The sequence below is a fragment of the Pristiophorus japonicus genome, chromosome 9, assembly GCF_044704955.1.
Source record: "Pristiophorus japonicus isolate sPriJap1 chromosome 9, sPriJap1.hap1, whole genome shotgun sequence".
Lineage (NCBI taxonomy): Eukaryota > Metazoa > Chordata > Chondrichthyes > Pristiophoridae > Pristiophorus > Pristiophorus japonicus.
In genome coordinates, this window is record NC_091985.1 from 36,169,697 (window position 1) to 36,188,979 (window position 19,283).

Sequence of the window (19,283 nt, forward strand, 5' to 3'; positions counted from 1 at the left end):
TCACAGTGTGACCTTCTCTCAAGTATGGGCCTCGTGTGCATTTATACTATATAGTAAGGACATATCACTACTTTATTCAGTGAGGTAGGAATTGGTTAATATTCTCTGATCTAACTCAAAGCACTGAATGGTAACTTCCTCTAAGGATATCCTCTGCCCTAGCCTTGCATCTTTCGCCAGTTTCTTTTCTACCTCCCCTAATTCACTCTCTGAGCTCATCTTGTTCACAAGACCAACTTCCTGCTCCCTTGGCTCTATTCCCACTAAGTTGCTGACCAGCCAACTTCCCTTCCTGGCTCCCATGTTAGCTGATGTTAATTGTTCTCTCTCCTCAGGTTCTGTCCCCCTCTCCTTCAAAAAATATGTTATCACCCCTTCTCTTCAAAAAAAACCAATCATCGACCCTTCCGTCCTTTCAAACTACCATCCCATCTCCATCCTCCCTTTCTTCTCCAAAGTGTCGCATCCTAAATCGGTGTCTACCTTTCCTGAATTCTACGTTTGAATCCCTCTAATCAGGTTTCTGCCCCTGCCATAGCACCGAAACGGCTCATCAAATTCACAAATTACATCCTACGCGACCGTGACAAACTATTACTCCTCGTCCTTCTCAACCCCTCTGTAGCCTGTGACACTGTTGACCACACCAACCTCCTCCAACGCCTCTCCACCGTCGTCCAGCTGGGTGGGACTGCACTCGCCTGGTTCTATTCTCATCTATCTAATCGTAGCCAGAAAATCACCTGCAATGACTTCTCTTCTTGCTTCCGTACCGTTGCCTCTGCTATTCCCCCAAGGATCTATTTTTGGCCCCCTCCTATTTCTTATCATGCTGCCCCCTCAGCGACATCATCCAAAAACACAGCATCAATTTCCACATGTATGCTGACGTCACTTGGTTCTACTTCATAATCACCCTCTCGCGACCCCTCCACAGTCTCTAAGTTATCAGACTGCTTGTCCAACATCCAGTACTGGATGAACAGAAATTTCTTCCAACTAAATATTGGGAAGACCGAGCCATTGTCTTTGGTCCCGCCACAAACTGTTTCCTGGCACCTGTCTGAGGCTAAATCAGAGTGTTCACAACCTTCATATTTGGCCCCGAGGTGAGCTTCCGACCACATATCCGCGGCATCACTAAGCCCACCTATTTCCACCTCCGGAACGTTGGCCGACTCGGCCCCTGCCTCAGTTCATCTGTTGCTGAAACCCTCATCCATGCCGTTGCTACCTCTGGACTTCACTATTTCAATGCACTCCTGGCTGGCCTCACTCATTCTGCCCTCTATAAACTTGGTCACATCACCCATCACCCTGTGCTTGCTGACCTACATATGCTCCCAGTTTAGCAATGCCTCAATTTTAAAATTTTCATCCTTGTTTTCAAATCCCTCCATGACCTCGCCCCTCCCTATCTCTATAATTTCCTCCAGCCCCACAATCCTCCACAATATCTGCGCTCCTCCAATTCTGGCCTCTTGAGCAATCCCGATTTTAATTGCTCCACCATTGGCAGCCATGCCTTCAGCTGCCAAAGCCTTAAGCTCTGGAATTCTCTCATTAAACCTCTCCACCTCTTTGTCCTCCTATAAGATGCTCCATAAAACATATGTACCTTAACATCTCCTTGTGTTGCTCGATGTAAAATTTTGTTTTATAATGCTCCTGTGAAGTACCTTGGGACGTTTTTCTACATTAAAGCGCTGTATCAATACAAGTTGTTGGTGTTGTTGAATGCCCTTTGTAGTTTTCAAAGTAATAAGTTTTGAACAGAATTTTACAAAAAATGCTGCAGGAATTCTCATGCTGAATTCTCAAGAGACTCATTCAGAGAATAGACCAAGCCACAGAAAGTTGTCACTGACAATATTCTTGGAAACAAAATACACATTCTAAGCTACCTATCAGAATAAAAATAATCACTCCATTATTATGTGGCAGAACAGAAAAATTAATTGAACAGTTGTGAAATTACAAAATTTGAAGCAGGCAATGTAAGAAATAGGACATACGGCCCCTCAAGCCTGCTCCGCCATTCAATAAGATCATGGCTGATCTGATCGTGGACTCAGCTCCACTTCCCTGCCCGCTCCCCATAACCCCTTATCCTCTTATCGTTTAAGAAACGGTTTATTTCTGTCTTGAATTTATTCAACGTCCCAGCTTCCACAGCTCTTTGAGGCAGCGAATTCTACAGATTTTCTCCTCGTCTCTGTTTTAAATGGGCGGTCCCTTATTCTAAGATTATGCCCTCTAGTTCTAGTCTCCCCCATCAGTAGAAACATCCTCCCTGCATCCACCTTGTCAACCCCCCTCATAATCTTATACGTTTCGATAAGATCACCTCTCATTCTTCTGAATCCCAATGAGTAGAGGCCCAACCTGCTCAATCTTTCCTCATAAGTCAACCCCCTCATCTCCGGAATCAAATGAGTGAATGTTCTCTGAACTGCCTCCAAAGCAAGTATATCCTTTCGTAAATATGGAAACCAAAACTGCACGCAGTATTCCAGGTGTGGCCTTTGATTTTTTTTCACGGCAACCAGAATCCACCACACAGGTTCCCAATCTCAGCCGTGCAACCAGAGGAAAATGGCAAGTGAAGGTCAGGCATTGCTCCAGAGAAAGCAGGTCTGTTTTTGTGGACTTCCAAATAGCTGTGGCAGGAGCAGCAGAGGACAGGAAGCAGGTCGCCTGCCTACCCTCCTTCAGTAAAAGGGTAACTGTTTGTGACAAACGGAGATGACTTGCAAGTGAAAATTTTAAAATAAAAACTGAACCTCTGATGGAAAGCAGTCACATGGTGATATATAATTCTGAATATATTTCACTACAGCTAGTTGCACGATTTGGCAAAATAGTATCTCACTTGTGCCAATTAATCTTTAGTCCCATTAGGCACAAGTGCATTAAAAATTAATAGAGGTTTCTAATAAAAAATAATTACCTGAAAAGATCAAAGATGGTAAGGTATGTGTAGGCAGTCAAAGCTGTAGAGAAAAGGAGGGGAAAAAGGTCAAATTAACAACTTCATTTTGTGTTGAGTACACGTTGTTCTCCATATTCACAGGAAATGCGAATGAAATTTCTTTGCTAGTCTAATGTAAACATTTTTCTACAGGAAGTTTTCCAACTTAATGGATATTTACAACCAATTTTGTACTCAAAAATCATTTCAAAATATGTTCATGTTTGCTTACTTACTGTGCCACATGCAAATGTAGACTTTCCCTGGTAACATTAATTCTGCCTCAATTTGATTTTTTTCTCTTCAGCAATTTAAATATTATTCTACTGTACATACAAATCTAACATAGCAAAATGGATCAATACTGCAACATCTGACTGCATACAATGGTTATTTTAAATTTTCCAAAAGTCAGAATCTCTGCTATGACAAAGAAAGATATAATTAACAGGCACTACTTTGCTGCATTAAATCTTTATCTTAAGCTGATTGACCACACAGACAGTAATGTGGCCCCGATTTATCTTAGGAGAATTCAGACAAAATACATTCTCGTGGATTGGGCAGAAAGTGATCCTATTAGTAAGATGGATGGGTATTAATGCTAATGGGGCAGGAGTTCTTGAAGATTTCCATTTTAATCTATTTTATCTCAATAGAAATAATCTTAAAGCAAGTATTGCTTTACTACAATATGCAAGGTGAAATTAAAGTGTATACAAAAATTAATACTAAGATGGGAAACACAGGCAGCTGTCGAAGCTCCTATGACTGTCCTCTACGTTAAAGGCAGGGATGCGAACCCTGGTGTTGTGTTTCAGACTGTCCATGGTTGCTCTTTCATTGACTCGTTATGTAGTGCAGCTATGTCATGACTTCCAAGGTTGTGTATGCCATTTGCTAATTCAAGGATTAGCACGCCGCCTTTTGTCGACATTTCCTCCGTCACTAACTTCCCCCAGGCCCTTAGCCCGCCTGAAGCTGTCAACACTTACTGAAGGCGGCCAGGTTACTTCGCCGCTGACCAGCATTCGCCAGTGATCAGACACAAGCACTGAAAGAGGACCCGCGTTTACCAAACAAGCCCTTCAATGGAATAGGTATGGTATGAATTTAAACTGAACCTCATAGGTGTGCTGTGCATTAAGTAATTTGTGCATTCTAGTATGAACTTAATCACAGTGCCAGGGGAATGGGTTAGGAAAGGAATTTTCCTTCCATTTCAAAATCTTAAAATAATAGACGACCCAATATGAGTTTTTAAAATTCATAGATAAAACATCATCATAGGCGGTCCCTTGAAGCGAGGATGACTTGCTTCCACGCCAAAAAGGGACGAGTTCACAGGTGTTTCAATGAAGGTCCTAATATTCCAGACCCCAAACTATATTGTGAAGATTGAAAGATGCCTGTGCTTGGATTTTTTTTTGTGTGTGGTGGCCGTTGCACACCTGTCACCACACGGGCTTGACAGAATTAGGTCTTGGTCCAGTGGCAAGGATTACCCAAGACTAACTGGAAGAGCAGCTCTGTTACACAGACCAAGCGCGCACATATATTGCAGTGTGGGCTGGCCCGTGCTGCCCCTGGGCCCTCGCCTCTTCTCGGCCCCAGATACTTCCCTCTACGGACTCTTGCCTCCTGCTGTGTCTGCCCGCACTGCAATCAGCGACCTGGCTTCGTAGCCGTCGCCCTCCTGCAGCAGCACACGCTGCTCCCTTCAATGGCCCTGGCCTGCTAATGGTCTTGCAGGCCGGGACCGTGCCGATTTCCGGGCCAGGCCACTCCTTCCACACTGCTCCCTCCAATGGCCCCAGCCTGCAAGATCATCATAAATAAATAAATAAACAATGATAGATAAACAACTATGCATAGATACGGAAAACAGTCAACAGAGAAACTTGTCCCACTCACAAATCAAGCCTTCCATCACCCATTACAGAATATTATCGACTGTGGTCATAAGAATATGGTGATAGAAAGGCACACAAAGGGCTCAAGTTTCGACTCGAGTTGCTTCTATTTTTTTGGAGCAGCTAGTTTAGAATGGAATATCTTAGAAATTGCAATTCTTGGCATTTAGTTTGCTCCAATTCTAGAGTTAGAATAGTTTCATTTTAGATCAGTTTTTTTTCCCCAAAAGGGGGCGTTACCAGCCACTTACGCCTGTTTTGCAAGTTTAGGCAGCGAAAACTTACTCCAAACTAACTTAGAATGGAGTAAGTGTAGATTTTTGTATGCTCAGAAAAACCTTGCCTACATTATAAATCAGGCGTAGGGAACGAGAGATGGTGGGGGGGGGGGGGGGAGTGAAGTTTACAAACATTAAACACTTCATTTTTACAAATAAAGAGCCATCATTAATAAATGTCAAATAAATCAATAATTCAACCAAAAAAAAATAATAAAAAATTAATCAATAAATAAAAAATTAAGTTTCTACTCACCTACTGCAGCACCGAGAGTCGTCCAACAGCGTGCTGGGACGCCCCCCCTCCCCCCAGTGTCTCTCTCTCTGTCTCAGTCAGTGTCTCTGTATTTCTGACAGCAAGGGAAGAGGGGAGGGGGAGGAAGGTGGGGCAGGGAGAGGAGGGGAGGGGAGGGGGGGGGGAAAGAGAGGAGGGAGGGGGGGGAAGAGAGGAGGGAGGTGGTGGAGGATGAACAGGGAGGGAGGGAGGAGGAGGAGGTGGCTGAACGGGAGGGAGGGGGGAACTGAACTGGAGGGGGGGAGGGAGCTAAATGGGAGGGATGCCCGGGGAGCCCATTCGGCCAGGGCTAGGGGCAGCGTTGCAGAGATTCGGGCTGCAAGGAACTACTCTAGCACGCATGTGCAGAGGTCCCGGCACTGTTTTTAGTGCAGGGACCTGGCTCCGCCTCCGACTCCTTGTGCTGCACCACACCGATGCCGAAGACGTCCTGAGGAGCTCGGAGAATCACAAGATAAGTTTTCGGTGCCCTTTTTATTCCAGAAAGTCAGCGCACCTTATGGAGGTGCACCGTTTTTACAGAGGGCGGAAACTTGGGCCCTTTTTAAAGAGTTTAAAAAGAAACTATAATGGGCTCAATTTTCCCAAGTCCATTTTCTGGCGTATTGCCAGAAGTACGCCTCTTTTTTTAGGCCAGAAATGTTTTGCCAAAGTTTCCCCGATGTATAATTCGAATTTGGCGCAGCGCAACTTGTGGAGCCTGCTGTCTGCGCCGAAAAACGGTACCGCATCTTCTGCGCATGCGTGGGGGAAAAAAGTTACGTTTTTGACGTCGTTGCAATGGACACGCATGCGCAGTATAGCTCCGAATTGGCAATTGTCCATTTTTAAAGAGCCAGTTGTGTGAGAAGGAGTGCTGTGTGCGAGTATTGGAAAAATCGGAGCTGCAGCAGTACAAGATGCAACCTGGTGCTAGGACCAAACATTTCTTGTAGGATGAAATGGAGGCACTAGTTACTGTGATTAACAGATGGCAGGAGCTGGACACCAGCAGAGGTCACGTAAAAGTTCCACCCAAAGAAATTAAGAAAAGCTGGAACCAAGTTGCAGAAGATTACTGCGCAATGGTGACCACCATGAGATCTGAAGGTCAGTGTAAAAAGAAGTGGCAGGATCTTGGTCAAGTAGTTAGTGCAAGTAATATTTTCATTTATTCAATGCAATTGCAATTGTAAATGTGACCATCTGTATGTCCCACCCAGCAGAAAGCCACCCTCTCTAAAAAGTTATATTTTCATCTTTGCAGAGGAAGGTGGCATATAATAAAATAGAAAGAACTCGAACAGGAGTAGGCCTGGCAAATCTGCACCCACTGACACCCTTGGAAGAGAGGCTCGCTGCTTTGATGGGCCCTGCCTGGAAAAAAGCAATCAGTACTGCACAAGCTGGGCCCACACTCGAGGGAGAGGGTAAGTCCTGCAAATTCATCGCGGTCCTTCAAAATCAGCCCGCTTCCTTGCTTGCGATGTGTGAACGTACTCACGCCACTCACCCTGCCTCCTCCTCTGCTGCTAACCATTTGACTGTTCTGTTATATTTTGCAGAACTTGAGGCCAACCCGGACGATGCAGAAGATAATTCAGACGCAGACGAGCCTGAAGTGGAGAACATCTTCCAATCCAACCCTCCAGACCAAGAACATGGGCGTAAAGGGGAGGGGGAGGGGATGGAACTGGATGAAGCTCCCAATGTTGTACTGACTTTGGAAGTGGTGCCACTCATGAAAGTGACCATCCCTTCCGTGACTAGTGGTTTGAGTGCTGGTAGGACATTCCATAATTTCACACCTTCTGAGGTTGCGGGTCCCAGTAGTGTGGTGCAGCGAGGCACACCCAGGACCCCAACTTCCGAGGTTGCGGGTCCCAGCGGTGGTGGGGTGCAGCGAGGCACAGCCAGGGCCCCACCTTCCAAGGTTGTGGGTCCCAATGGTGGTGGGGTGTAGCGAGGCACACCCATGGGAAGGAGGGAAGGAGAGTTCGACCGTGCTCTACTGAGGTGCAGGATCTAACAGATGTCGTTCAGAGGATGTCACTGAGTGCGGAGAGCATTGAACTTACTCAATCACTCTTGGACATCATCAGCGGGTGAGTGATGAGGTAGCAGGACTGTCAGGAGAAATAACAGCAATAACACGAGAAATGGGAACGATATCCAGGACCATCAGTGAGGGAATAGTGGTCATGAGGGAGGGAATGTCAGAGGTATTGCAAACCACATCACTGACCATGAGGGAGGGAATGTTGCAGGTAGTTCAGACAGTTTTGCTCAACATGAGGGAGGGAATGATCCCGGTCGTTGAGACACTATCAGGGTGCATGAGGGACAGCATGTTGGAGTTAGCTGCTGCAATAAGGGAACACGCCCAGACCCAGTGTCCATTGACAGAATCAACTGTCACTCCAATCCCCAAACCAGCCTCTGAAGAGCCCCAAGCCGGGCCCTCCAACCTCACGACTGGGCCCTCCGACTTGCCGCCCTCCCACTCCTCCCCTCAAGAGGTGTGCAGTACCAGAGATGTTAAAAAGAATAAGCTTGGTAGCAAGCCCAGAAACACTGCGTCACCGCCTGCGGGCAGGGGTGGTGCTGTGTCCAAGACCAAGCGCAGAGGGCGGTCTTAGAATAAGGGGGATGAGAGATGGGTGCTGCCTTTCTTTGCTACTGCTGCTGTTATTATTATTGTTGTTGTTATTATTGTAACTGTTCTCAAATTAAAAGTTTTTTGTAGGTTATTACATGTTTATAAGTGATCTTAAAGTTTTTAAGTGAACTTAGAGTGATCTTAATGTAAAGTTTGATACAAGAATAATTTTATTAAAGTTAAGTACGTTGTTATATTTTATCCAAAAGTTTATTTTACATTAAAACTGAATCATGTTCCATTAACACAACACAACATTACGCAACAGCTCCAATTAGTAAACATGTCCATGTGAAATAGTTGTCACTGAGCCTTCAGGCATCGGTAAAGCGTTCATGGATGAGCTGCTGGCGCAAGGCTCGAGCAATCGTTATTAAAGGGGTACAATGGCCCGTCCTCCTCCGCAGTCATGCTCCAGCCTCAGGCACTTTCATGGCTTCCTCATCCTCCTCCTCCTCCTGCTCGACATCTGCATCTTCCACATCATCATCATCATCAACCACTCTTACCGCAGGTGGGTCTTCCACTACCAGGTGCTGCTGCCTCATGATGTCCAAGTTATGCAGCATGCAGCACACAACAGTGAACTGACCGACAATCTCAGGCAAGTACAGCAAGTAGGAGTTTCAAGATGCCAATGGTCCTCTCTATGATGCTGCGCGTCGCAATGTGCGATAGGTTGTATTCACAGTCAGCTTCCGTCTGGGTGACACGTAGGGGTGTCATGAGCCAGGTGGCGAGGCCATACCCTTTGTCTCCCAGTAGCCAGCTCTGCCCTTCTGGCTGCTGCTGAAACATGGAAGATATAATGCTGTCGTTGTAGGATGAACGCATCATGCATGCTCCCAGGGTATCTTGCATTAACTGAAATGATATGATGTAGGTCATAGAAAATAGGTGCAGGAGTGGGCCATTCGACCCTTCGAGCCTGCACCACCATTCAATATGATCATGGCTGATCATTCACCTCAGTACCCATTTCCTGCTTTCTCTCCATACCCCTTCATCCCCTTAGCCGTAAGGGCCATATCTAACTCCCTCTTGAATATATCTAACGAACTGGCATCAACAACTCTCTGCGGTAGAGAATTCCACAGGTTAACAACTCTGAGTGAAGAAGTTTCTCCTCATCTCGATCCTAAATGGCTTACCCCTTATCCTTAGACTGTGACCTCTGGTTCTGGACTTCCCCAACATCAGCAACATTCTTCCTGCATCGAACCTGTCCAGTCCTGTCAGAATGTTATATGTTTTTATGAGATCCCCTCTCATTCTTCTAAACTCCAGTGAATACAGGCCCAGTCGCTCCAGTTTCTCCTCATATGTCAGTACCGCCATCCCGGGAATCAGTCTGGTGAACCTTCGCTGAACTCCCTCGATAGCAAGAACATCCTTCCTCAGATTAGACCACCAAAACTGAACACAATATTCCAGGTGAGGCCTCACCAAGGCCCTGTACAAATGCATTAAGACCTCCCTGCTCCTATACTCAAATCCCCCAGCTATGAAGGCCAACATGCCATTTGCCTTCACCGCCTGCTGTACCTGCATGCCAACTTTCAATGACTGATGTGCCATGACACCCAGATCTCGTGGCATCTCCCCTTTTCCTAATCTGCCGCCATTCAGATAATATTCTGCCTTCATGATTTTGTCACCAAAGTGGATAACCTCACATTTATGCACATTATACTGCATCTGTCATGCATTTGCCCACTCACCTAACCTGTCCGTCACCCTGCAGCCTCTTAGCATCCTCCTCACAGGTCACACCGTCACCCAGCTTTGTGTCATCCACAAACTTGGAGATATTACACTCAATTCCTTCATCTAAATCATTGATATATATTGTAAATAGCTGGGGTCCTACCACTGAGCCCTGCGGCACCCCACTAGTCACTGCCTGCCATTCTGAGAAGGACCCATTTATCCCTACTCTTTGCTTCCTGCCTGCCAACCAGTTCTCTATCCACGTCAATACATTACCCCCAATACCATGTGCTTTGATTTTGCACACTAATCTTTTGTGTGGAACCTTGTCAAAAGCCTTTTGAAAGTTCAAATACACCACATCCACTGGTTCTCCCTTGTCCACTCTACTAGTTACATCCTCAAAAAATTCTAGAAGATTTGTCAAGCACGATTTCCCTTTCATAAATCCATGCTGACTTGGACCGATCCGGTCACTGCTTTCAAATGCGCTGTTATTTCATCTTTAATAATGGATTCCAACATTTTCCCTACTACAGATGTCAGGCTAACCGGTCTATAATTCTCCGTTTTCTCTCTCCCTCCTTTTTTTAAAAAGTAGTGTTACATTACCTACCTTCCCGGCAATAGGAACTGACCCAGAGTCGATAGACTGTTGGAAAATGATCACCAATGCATCCACTATTTCTAGGGCCACTTCCTTAAGTACTCTGGGATGCAGACTATCAGGCCCCGGGGATTTATCGGCCTTCAATCCCATCAATTACCCTAACACAATTTCCTGACTAATAAGGATTTCCTTCAGTTCCTCCTTCTCGCTAGACCCTCGGTCCCCTAGTATTTCCGGCAGGTTATCTTCCTTCGTGAAGACAGAACCAAAGTATTTGTTCAATTGGTCTGCTATTTCTTTGTTCCCCATTATAAATTCACCTGAATCTGACTGCAAGGGACTACGTTTGTCTTCACTAATCTTTTTCTTTTCACCTATCTATAGAAGCTTTTGCAGTCAGTTTTTATGTTCCCAGCAAGCTTCCTCTCATACTCTATTTCCCCCCTCCTAATTAAACCCTTTGTCCTCCTCTGCTGAATTCTAAGTTTCACCCAGTCCTCAGGTTTGCTGCTTTTTCTGGCCAATTTATATGCCTCTTCCTTGGATTTAACACGATCCCTAATTTCCCTCGTTAGCCAAGGTTGAGCCACCTTCCCCCTTTTGTTTTTAATCCAGACAGGGATGTATAATTGTTGCAGATCATTCATGTGATCTTTAAATGTTTGCCATTGCCTATCCATCGTCAACCCTTTAAGTATCATTCGCAACACACAAGCTGTACATTTATGGGGTGGAAGCCTTTCCTGTTCCTGTACTTCTTGGAATTCTCCAAAGCTGCTCGCAAGGCGATGTGGGTACAATCAATGCAGCCCTGTACCTTTGGGAAGCCAGCAATCCTGGAGAAGCCCAAAGCTCTGTCATGGATTGCTTGGGCGGTGATGGGGAACTTTATGAAGTCATTCCTCCGCTGATACAGTGCAGCCGTCACCTGGCGAATGCAGATATGTGTTGCATGTTGTAGCTTGAAACGATCCAGAGGCATAGAATGAAAGTGCAGCTGTATCCTTCACTTCAACTGACAAAGCAGTCCTCCTGATGCTTCTAGGTTGCAGGTCTGCTTTGACCAACTCACAGATCTCACTGACAACTTCTTTGCGGAAACGCAGTCTTCTGACACAGTCTGCATCACTCGTGCAGTTACGAACGCCTGTCTCGATATACCCGAGGTGGCTAAGGCCTCCTGCCCAGCACCCGAAGGGCTCTGAAGCGATGAAGTCAAATCAATTGTCTCCTACATAGCACCATGATGCAGAAGGCTCGCACAAGGTATGGCATTGTCAGTATTGCCCCCATACTTAAAATTTAACCTTTGAAAGCAGCTCAAAACGGCAGGAAAGCAGGCAGGCAGGACAGGTTCGCAGTTCTCTACCCCCCCCCCCCCCCCCAAAAAGGTCATTTATGGATGGACCACACCCAAAAATCTTGTGACTTCTCCTCTCTTTCCCCCCCCATTACTAATTGTAGTCTTGTCTCTCCCCTACCCCCCCACCCACTCATTGCAAAAGGCTTCTGATCAGCACCTCACTTCCAGGGCTCAAAGCCTTCCAATCAGCACCTTGCTCTCTCTCCTCCTCCTAATCCTCCTCCACCCCCCACTCCCCCATGGCTTGTTTTGTAGCCGAGGCCTGAGCCAGTGTCCGGGCATGGGGCCGATTCTGCCGATCAAAGCTACGATCCTCCAGCCCTGTTTCAAGACATTCGGTGGTGGCGTGTGAGTGAGTAGGAAAAAAAGGGAAAACTTCTCAAATCCAACAAATATACACTTACTACGTTGACAGATTAAAAAAAGTTGAACTTTATTATTGATTTTGACAGTTTTCTTGACCCTCCAAAATCTTCAATTTAAAAACAATGGCATCATTCAGTGCCGATTTGTGAATGTGCGCTGGTTTTCTTAAGTGCCCAGAAGGTTTTTCAGGAGTGGCCAGATACGCCAACCTGGGAAGAAAAAATGCTAGCCAAACTGCGAAAAATTGAAAATACTGGCGCAGACTATGACGTGAAAAAAAAACTGCCTTAGAAAAATCGTAATTAAATCAGTTACGCCAGTGCAGATTGCAGGGGGAAACTTGGGAAAAAAATAAATACGCCAAAAAAAAACTGTGCGCACCAAAAAACGGCGCAAATGACCGGGTAAAATTGAGCCTAATGTCTTTGCTACTATTCTGTATGACTGAAAAAATAACAGCACCATGTTCTGTCCATCAAATTCTGACAATGTACAAATGTCCATCAATATGCGACATAACAAATTTAACCTTGACACAGGACTGTCTGTCTTTCATAAGGTCAACCAAAATCATACAAATCAGAAAGCACTTATGAATAGGTTTATCTTTTTTCTGTAATACTTAACATGTTTGAAAATCCATGAAACAATCCATTTTGCCATCCTGATGTAACTAAAATCATATCAGAATCCTTACTTCATTCATAACAGCACATTCAAAATGGCTTCTGCTCAACTAATTTAAATAACAATTCAATTCCTAAAATACATGTCATGGAGATTTAAAACCAAAGATAGCATTAAAAGAGAAATACAGTCCATTGATGACAAATATCTTGAATGCAGAACAGCAATGTGGGTTGCTGGGGCAGTTCGGGGGTGAGATATAACAGGCTTAATTCTCATTCCATTATTCCTGATCTCAGATGTGCAGCTCTGTGAAGTAACCAAGAAGCCAGAGACCTCCTTACAAAGCATAAATAGAAAATCAAGGGGAGGGTCTTCCACAAAGACCTATTGCAAACCTAATGGCAGAACTGGCAGGGGGCTGTCAGCAAATAGGTATCAAACCAGTGTCCTGATCTTAAATAAAGGCGATTACATAGGTATGAAGGCAGAATTGGCTAAAGTGCACTGGGAAAATAGATTAAAGTATGGGATGGTTGATGAGCAGTGGCAGACATTTAAGGAGATATTTCGTAACTCTCAACAAAAATATATTCCAGTGAGAAGGAAAGACTGAGAAGGGAGAACCATCCATGGCTAACTAAGGAAATAAAGGACGGGTATCAAATTGAAAACAATGGCATACAATGTAGCCAAGATTAGAGAGAGGCCAGAGGATTGGGAAATTTTTAAAAATCAGCAAAGGACAACTAAAAGAAAAAATGGATTATGAGAGTAAGCTAGTAAGAAATATAAAAACAGAGAGTAAGAGCTTCTACAGGTATATAAAAAGGAAGAGGGTAGCTAAAGTAAATGTTGGTCTCCTAGAGGATGAGACTGAGGAATTAATAATGGGGAACAAGGAAATGGCGGAGACATTGAACAAATATTTTGTATCGGTTTTCACAGTAGAAGACACCAAAAACATCCCAATAATAGATAATCAAGGGGTTATAGGGAGGGGGGAACTTAATACAATCACTATCACTAAAGAAAAAGTACTGCAAATGTAACACCCCTATTTAAAAAAGGAGAGAGACAGAAAGCAGGAAACTATAGACCAGTTAGCCTAACATCTGTCATTGGGAAAATGCTGGAGTCCATTATTAAGGAAGAAGTAGCAGGACATTTGGAAAATCATAATGCAGTCAAGCATGGTTTTATGAAAGGGAAATCGTGTTTGACAAATTTGCTGGAGTTCTTTGAGCATGTAACGAGCAGGGTGGATAAGGGGGAACCAGTGGATGTGGTGTATTTGGATTTCTAGAAGGCATTCGATAAGGTGCCACATAAAAGGTTACTGCACAAGATAAGAGCTCACAAGGTTAGGGGGAATATATTAGCATGGATAGAAGATTAGCTAACTAACAGAAAACAGGAATTTCTTAACCATTTTAAACACCTCTCAAATTTCTTGTACTCAAGGGAATACAAGCCAAGTTTATGCAACCTGCCCTCATATTTAACTCTTTAAGCCCTGGTATCATACTGGTGAATATGTGCTGTACCCCTTCCAAGGTCAATACATTTTTTCTGAGGTTCGGTGCCCGAACCAAATGCAATATCCCAGAGGGAGTCTGACCAAGCTTCTGTATAATTGAAACATCACTTCCTCACTTTTGTATTCCAATTCTCCTAATACTTTTGATTTTAATTTTTATGCATTAATTATACAGCAATGTCTCGGGTCATAAGACCATAATTGGCAAAGTAGTATATCAAATGCGATTGAACATGCAATAAGTTAGTGCATAGTATTTTGATTAATAGGAGGATTTTTTTTTTTCTTTTTGGGGAGGGGTTGAAATGGCAGAAGGGTCGATAACTAGAGGGCATAGATTTAAAGTGATTCGCCTCTTTGATTACTGCCATTCTGTTGGCTGTAGGAATGTGGCTCTGGAAACCTAGGATGGTGAGGGAAGAAAGAGGAGAGCGGGCAAGAGGGAAGTTTAAGGAAAACAAATTTGTAACAATAGTTCCCCTTTGACTGTCATAGAATAGTTCAGTACTGGAGGTCATTCGGCCCATCAAATCCACGCCGGCTCTTTCGAAGAACAATCCAGTTAGTTCCACTTCCCCATATTTCTCTTTCCTCATATCCCTGCAATTTTTTATCCTTCATGCATTTTTTTTGATTCTGTATCCACCACCCTATCAGACAGTGCATTCCAAATCCTAATCACTCGTTGCATTAGAGAGTTTTCCTTATGGCGCCTCCGGTTCTTTTGTCAATCACCTTAAATCTATGCCCTCTGGTTAGCAACCCTTCAGCCATTTCAACCTCTCCCCAAAAAGAGAAAAAAAATCCTCCTATTAATAGAAATACTATGCACTAACTTATTGCACGTTCAACCGCATTTGATATACTACTTTGCCAATTATGGTCTTATGACCCAAGACATTGCTGTATAATTAATGCATAAAAATTAAAATCAAAAGTATGAGGAGAGAATGTGTTATTTTCTCGATAGAAAAATCATAATTGGATATAATTAAAATGGAGAATAATCTTCCTCATAGTTTTCCAGGTGAATTGGGGAAGAGAGACAGAAAGAGAACACAATCCTGGGTTAGATTTTTTGCTGTTTGAGAGCATAAAGTGTTCAGTTTATTTTCATGCATCACTCAGGCCATGGAGTTAGCTATTTTGAGCTTCTGTAGCAGGTTGCACTGCAATTTCCAAATTAATGACCACAGCCTTACAGTATTAGTAACCACAATAGTCATCCTGATGGCTGTTCTCCAAGTTAGAGGAATTAAATTATGCCGAGGACAACAAAGTCAAGACTACTGGCAGGAACAAGACAGATAGTTGCAGTAAGAGGATCCCTGCTGTATGCAGCTAATCCTTCAGCCAGTACAACAAATATACACACAGTAACAGAGATCCTGAAACATATAGCATATCTTTTAAGCAAATATTTGAACATGCTGGCAGCCATATGGAAATGTGCAACGATGCTTTAGTACCACACGCAACACACTGCAAGCAGTGAAACAGAACAGGTATTTATTGTAGATGAACACGATTCACTCAACCAGTTAAGGCTTGTGTGAATTGAAAATAAACATTACATTTATAAAGCTAACTCAACATGCTTAGGTGACAATATACAATAACCACTGTAAAATGCACGTCAGATTATGCAATGGTTGGAAGTGAATGAGGTATGCTGCAGGGAGTCAGATGGCATCATAAGTTAGTCGAAAAGTGAAAGCGGTTTTGACAGGAGTATCCAAACGTCTCTCTTCAAAGGTGACATTGAAGTGTACCAGAGGGGTTTGGGGCCACATATAAAGACCTTAAATCCAGGTTTCTATTAATTTGCATATAATGAGATGCTGATACCAACATACCCACGTGCTCTAATTTTGGATTTATTCTCCAAGGAGACAACACTAAGAATAGTTCTTTCCAAACTTCTAAGCATTCTGTGAATACCGGGAACACAATGGCCTGAGAATTCTGTACTTTAGCCACATTGGTTGACTTACCAACACAGCTATTTTGGTTCCTGCATATCAATATAAACAAAATATATTTTTCTTTGGGTAGCGGTATCAATATTTTCCCGATTATAGATATCTCACCTGTACACCACTGTCTCAATAAAATGAAAAAAAATCCATACAAGGTTAATGAGTGTTAACGCACAGCGGAAATGAGAGATTTATAACTGCAACTTGTTATTAAGGCAGAGAATACAGTCATGTGAATCACAGGAGGGTACAGTAAAGGGTTAATGTGCTCATCACTGGTTTTAAGCAACTTTAGTTTTATAAATGTAATTGTTTCCAAGAAGATCTTGCATTTATATAGCACCTTTCACGATCTCAGGACACCCTTTTAGAGAGCATCACAATCAAGGCAATGCACCTCACTCCAATACATTTTTTTTTTGGAACTAACAAAACGGAATATACACCAGAACCATATTACTACTAACTATTAAAGGGGATATGTCTCCATAGTTACCAATGTCTTGCAATCATCCCGTTACAGGTTTTAAAACTGCTGGCAAGAGGCAGTCTGGGAAGAGATATTTTGGGCCTGAAAATGCGGTCGGAAGCTTCCTTTGTACGAACACCTCAGACCCGAAAAAAATCTGAGAAAGTACCTGGTGGTCTCAGAGAAACGCAAGATCCCAGTTGGAGGCAGAGATTTGCTGCACAGCGCATGGGGAGATGCCTTGCAGGTACACAAGTCCAAGCTGGAGTCACATGGGTCTGGACAACCAATCACGATGCAGTGTTCTCATTGATAAAAATGGGAACTCCGTTTGTACGAGTTCCCATTACTATCAGAGAAAACCCCCTAAAATACCCACAGAATAAATAAATAAAACACCTCACATATTTAAAATTAATTGAAATTAAATGTAATTAAATGTTTTAGAAAATAATTATTTATTGGAATTTTTTTTTTTAATGTGTTTTAATAGTGTTAAAAATAAACTTACCTTAATGGACACGGCTTTTATCATAAAAATGTGCATTTAAATTTAATTTTTATGTTTTAAAACTCTTACGCTGGCAAAAGTAGGCTATGTGTCTGCTTTCATCAGACGTAAAAATTTGAAGGACATTTGCTGGGCAAATAGCCCAATTTCTCCTGCGCGAATGTCTTTCTCCCGTGGATATGGAGGATCTGTCAAATCTTGACAGATCGGAAAAGCTGGTTTTCGGCGCATGCACATCGCGCCCCGAAAACCTGCTTTTGCAAGGCCTTGCCGGGTCAGTACACACTTCGTACAGACCAGGCGAGGCCGGAATTCTAGGCCCATTATGTAACACTCCTGATTTTGCAATATCCTTTTGTCCACTCCAGTATCACAAATACGGACAATGAACGGTAGGCAGCACTCCTCGTTCATATAATCACCAGAGCTGAACGCCGTCATCATCTGGCCCCCTACCCTCAAAATGTAATATTGTATAGTCTGTTCTTCATGAGAATTACATCCAGAAAGCCAGTGGGTGGAGGGGAGGGTGGGGATTGAAGAAATGTAAATAGAGATATACTTTCCCCATCATAGGTACCTTGGTGCTGAAAAACATATTAGATTTACTTTTGAGACTACAATCATATACCTATGAGCTCTGAAAAAATACCTATTTACACTACTGATGCTTTACAGAATTAGCATGTAGTTGAAAACAAAGGCACTGGGTCCACTAATAATGCCTTGAGACCAGTGGGCTTGTGTGGGTGAAAACAAATGAAAGAAAAGTTTTTTTTTTATTATTTTTTTTATTAAAAAGAGGATGGGATGGGATCCGTGCATGCACATACAATGATCGTGAATACATCCATTAAAAAGAACCTTCATGTTTCAGTTTTGTTAACCCTTGCCCCATGCAGCAGCCTAGGCAGAGAAAAAGCATGGGAAGCAACAAGTATAGGAATCAGTGTCTAGGTTTTTCCTCCTCTAGTATGCAGGGTTCTGCAATGAACCAGTTTAGTTGCTGGAGGAGTGAGATCATCCAGCGAGGTAGGACTCTTGAATAAGCTGGACTGCAAGCGCACTGGCCGAACTTAGACAATTTTGCTTTCACCAGATTTAACAAACCAGCGTGTGAATTCACCACCCTTTCAAAATACTGAGTGCAGCGCCAGTTAAGGTTAACGACTGCAGACAAGGCTCGGACCAGTGGATCTGATGCAAAAATATTCATGTGAAAACAACCAGAAGATCTGGTAAGATTCCACACGTTTCTGGCTCCATTAAAGCACTTTGGTGGCCACGGCATAGCACTCTGCCGTCTGAGAGCAGCATCATATCAGCAGGATAAGGTCAGCTGTGTATGTTTACAAAAGTGGCCAATCAAGATAAAAGAAACAAGAATAAAGGTAAATTAATCCATCTTTCTGGTTTAATTTTTAATGCAGACTGCAGAACACAAGACAAACATTCATATACTCCACTCTCTCATTTTATTTGTGCCATTTTATTTCCTGCCCTGGGGACAGATACATTTCTTACATAACTGCAGGCCTGCTACCAAGGGATCAGCAATGTTAAAGGCTCTGCCCTTTCCCATCCATCTATGCTACATTTAGCCCGTTCCCCTGGCAAGGCTGCAACTGAGCCAATAGAATGGTGTAGAAATGTTCGATTTCCAATATCGAAATCTTAGCTAGTTTTCAGACTCGGAGAAGAGATTTGCAAACTACAGCATTCTGCTGTCATTGCTTCACGAAACACATATCGACCACTCAGTGTCGGATGTCGTAAAATGCTCTGCATTAAAAGAGAATTCTTCAATAAGTAAACTAAAAGCTTTATTGACTGAAAACAAGAATCCACTTGGTATTCTCTGAAAAGAAATTTAAGACTTTAAAAGGAAGCTTTGCGTCAATGCGTCCCTGCAAAGCTACATTAGTGGCTGTGGATTCAGGCTGATAAAGGCAGCCGTCTCCTACCAGTCACTGAGACAATCTTCCCACTTTAACAAACTCCAGACATCCAGAT

General features: G+C 43.4%; 1 protein-coding gene across 3 annotated transcripts in view; it reads right to left on the minus strand.

Moving 5' to 3' along the window:
• slc30a6 (solute carrier family 30 member 6) overlaps positions 1–19,283 on the minus strand; it is a 200,178-nt gene that overhangs the window by 94,411 nt on the left and 86,484 nt on the right. For all 3 annotated transcript variants that reach the window (XM_070888661.1, XM_070888660.1, XM_070888662.1), the window contains exon 5: positions 2,951–2,993. In XM_070888661.1, the coding sequence (XP_070744762.1) occupies positions 2,951–2,993 (43 nt within the window). The remainder of the gene's footprint in view (positions 1–2,950; positions 2,994–19,283) is intronic.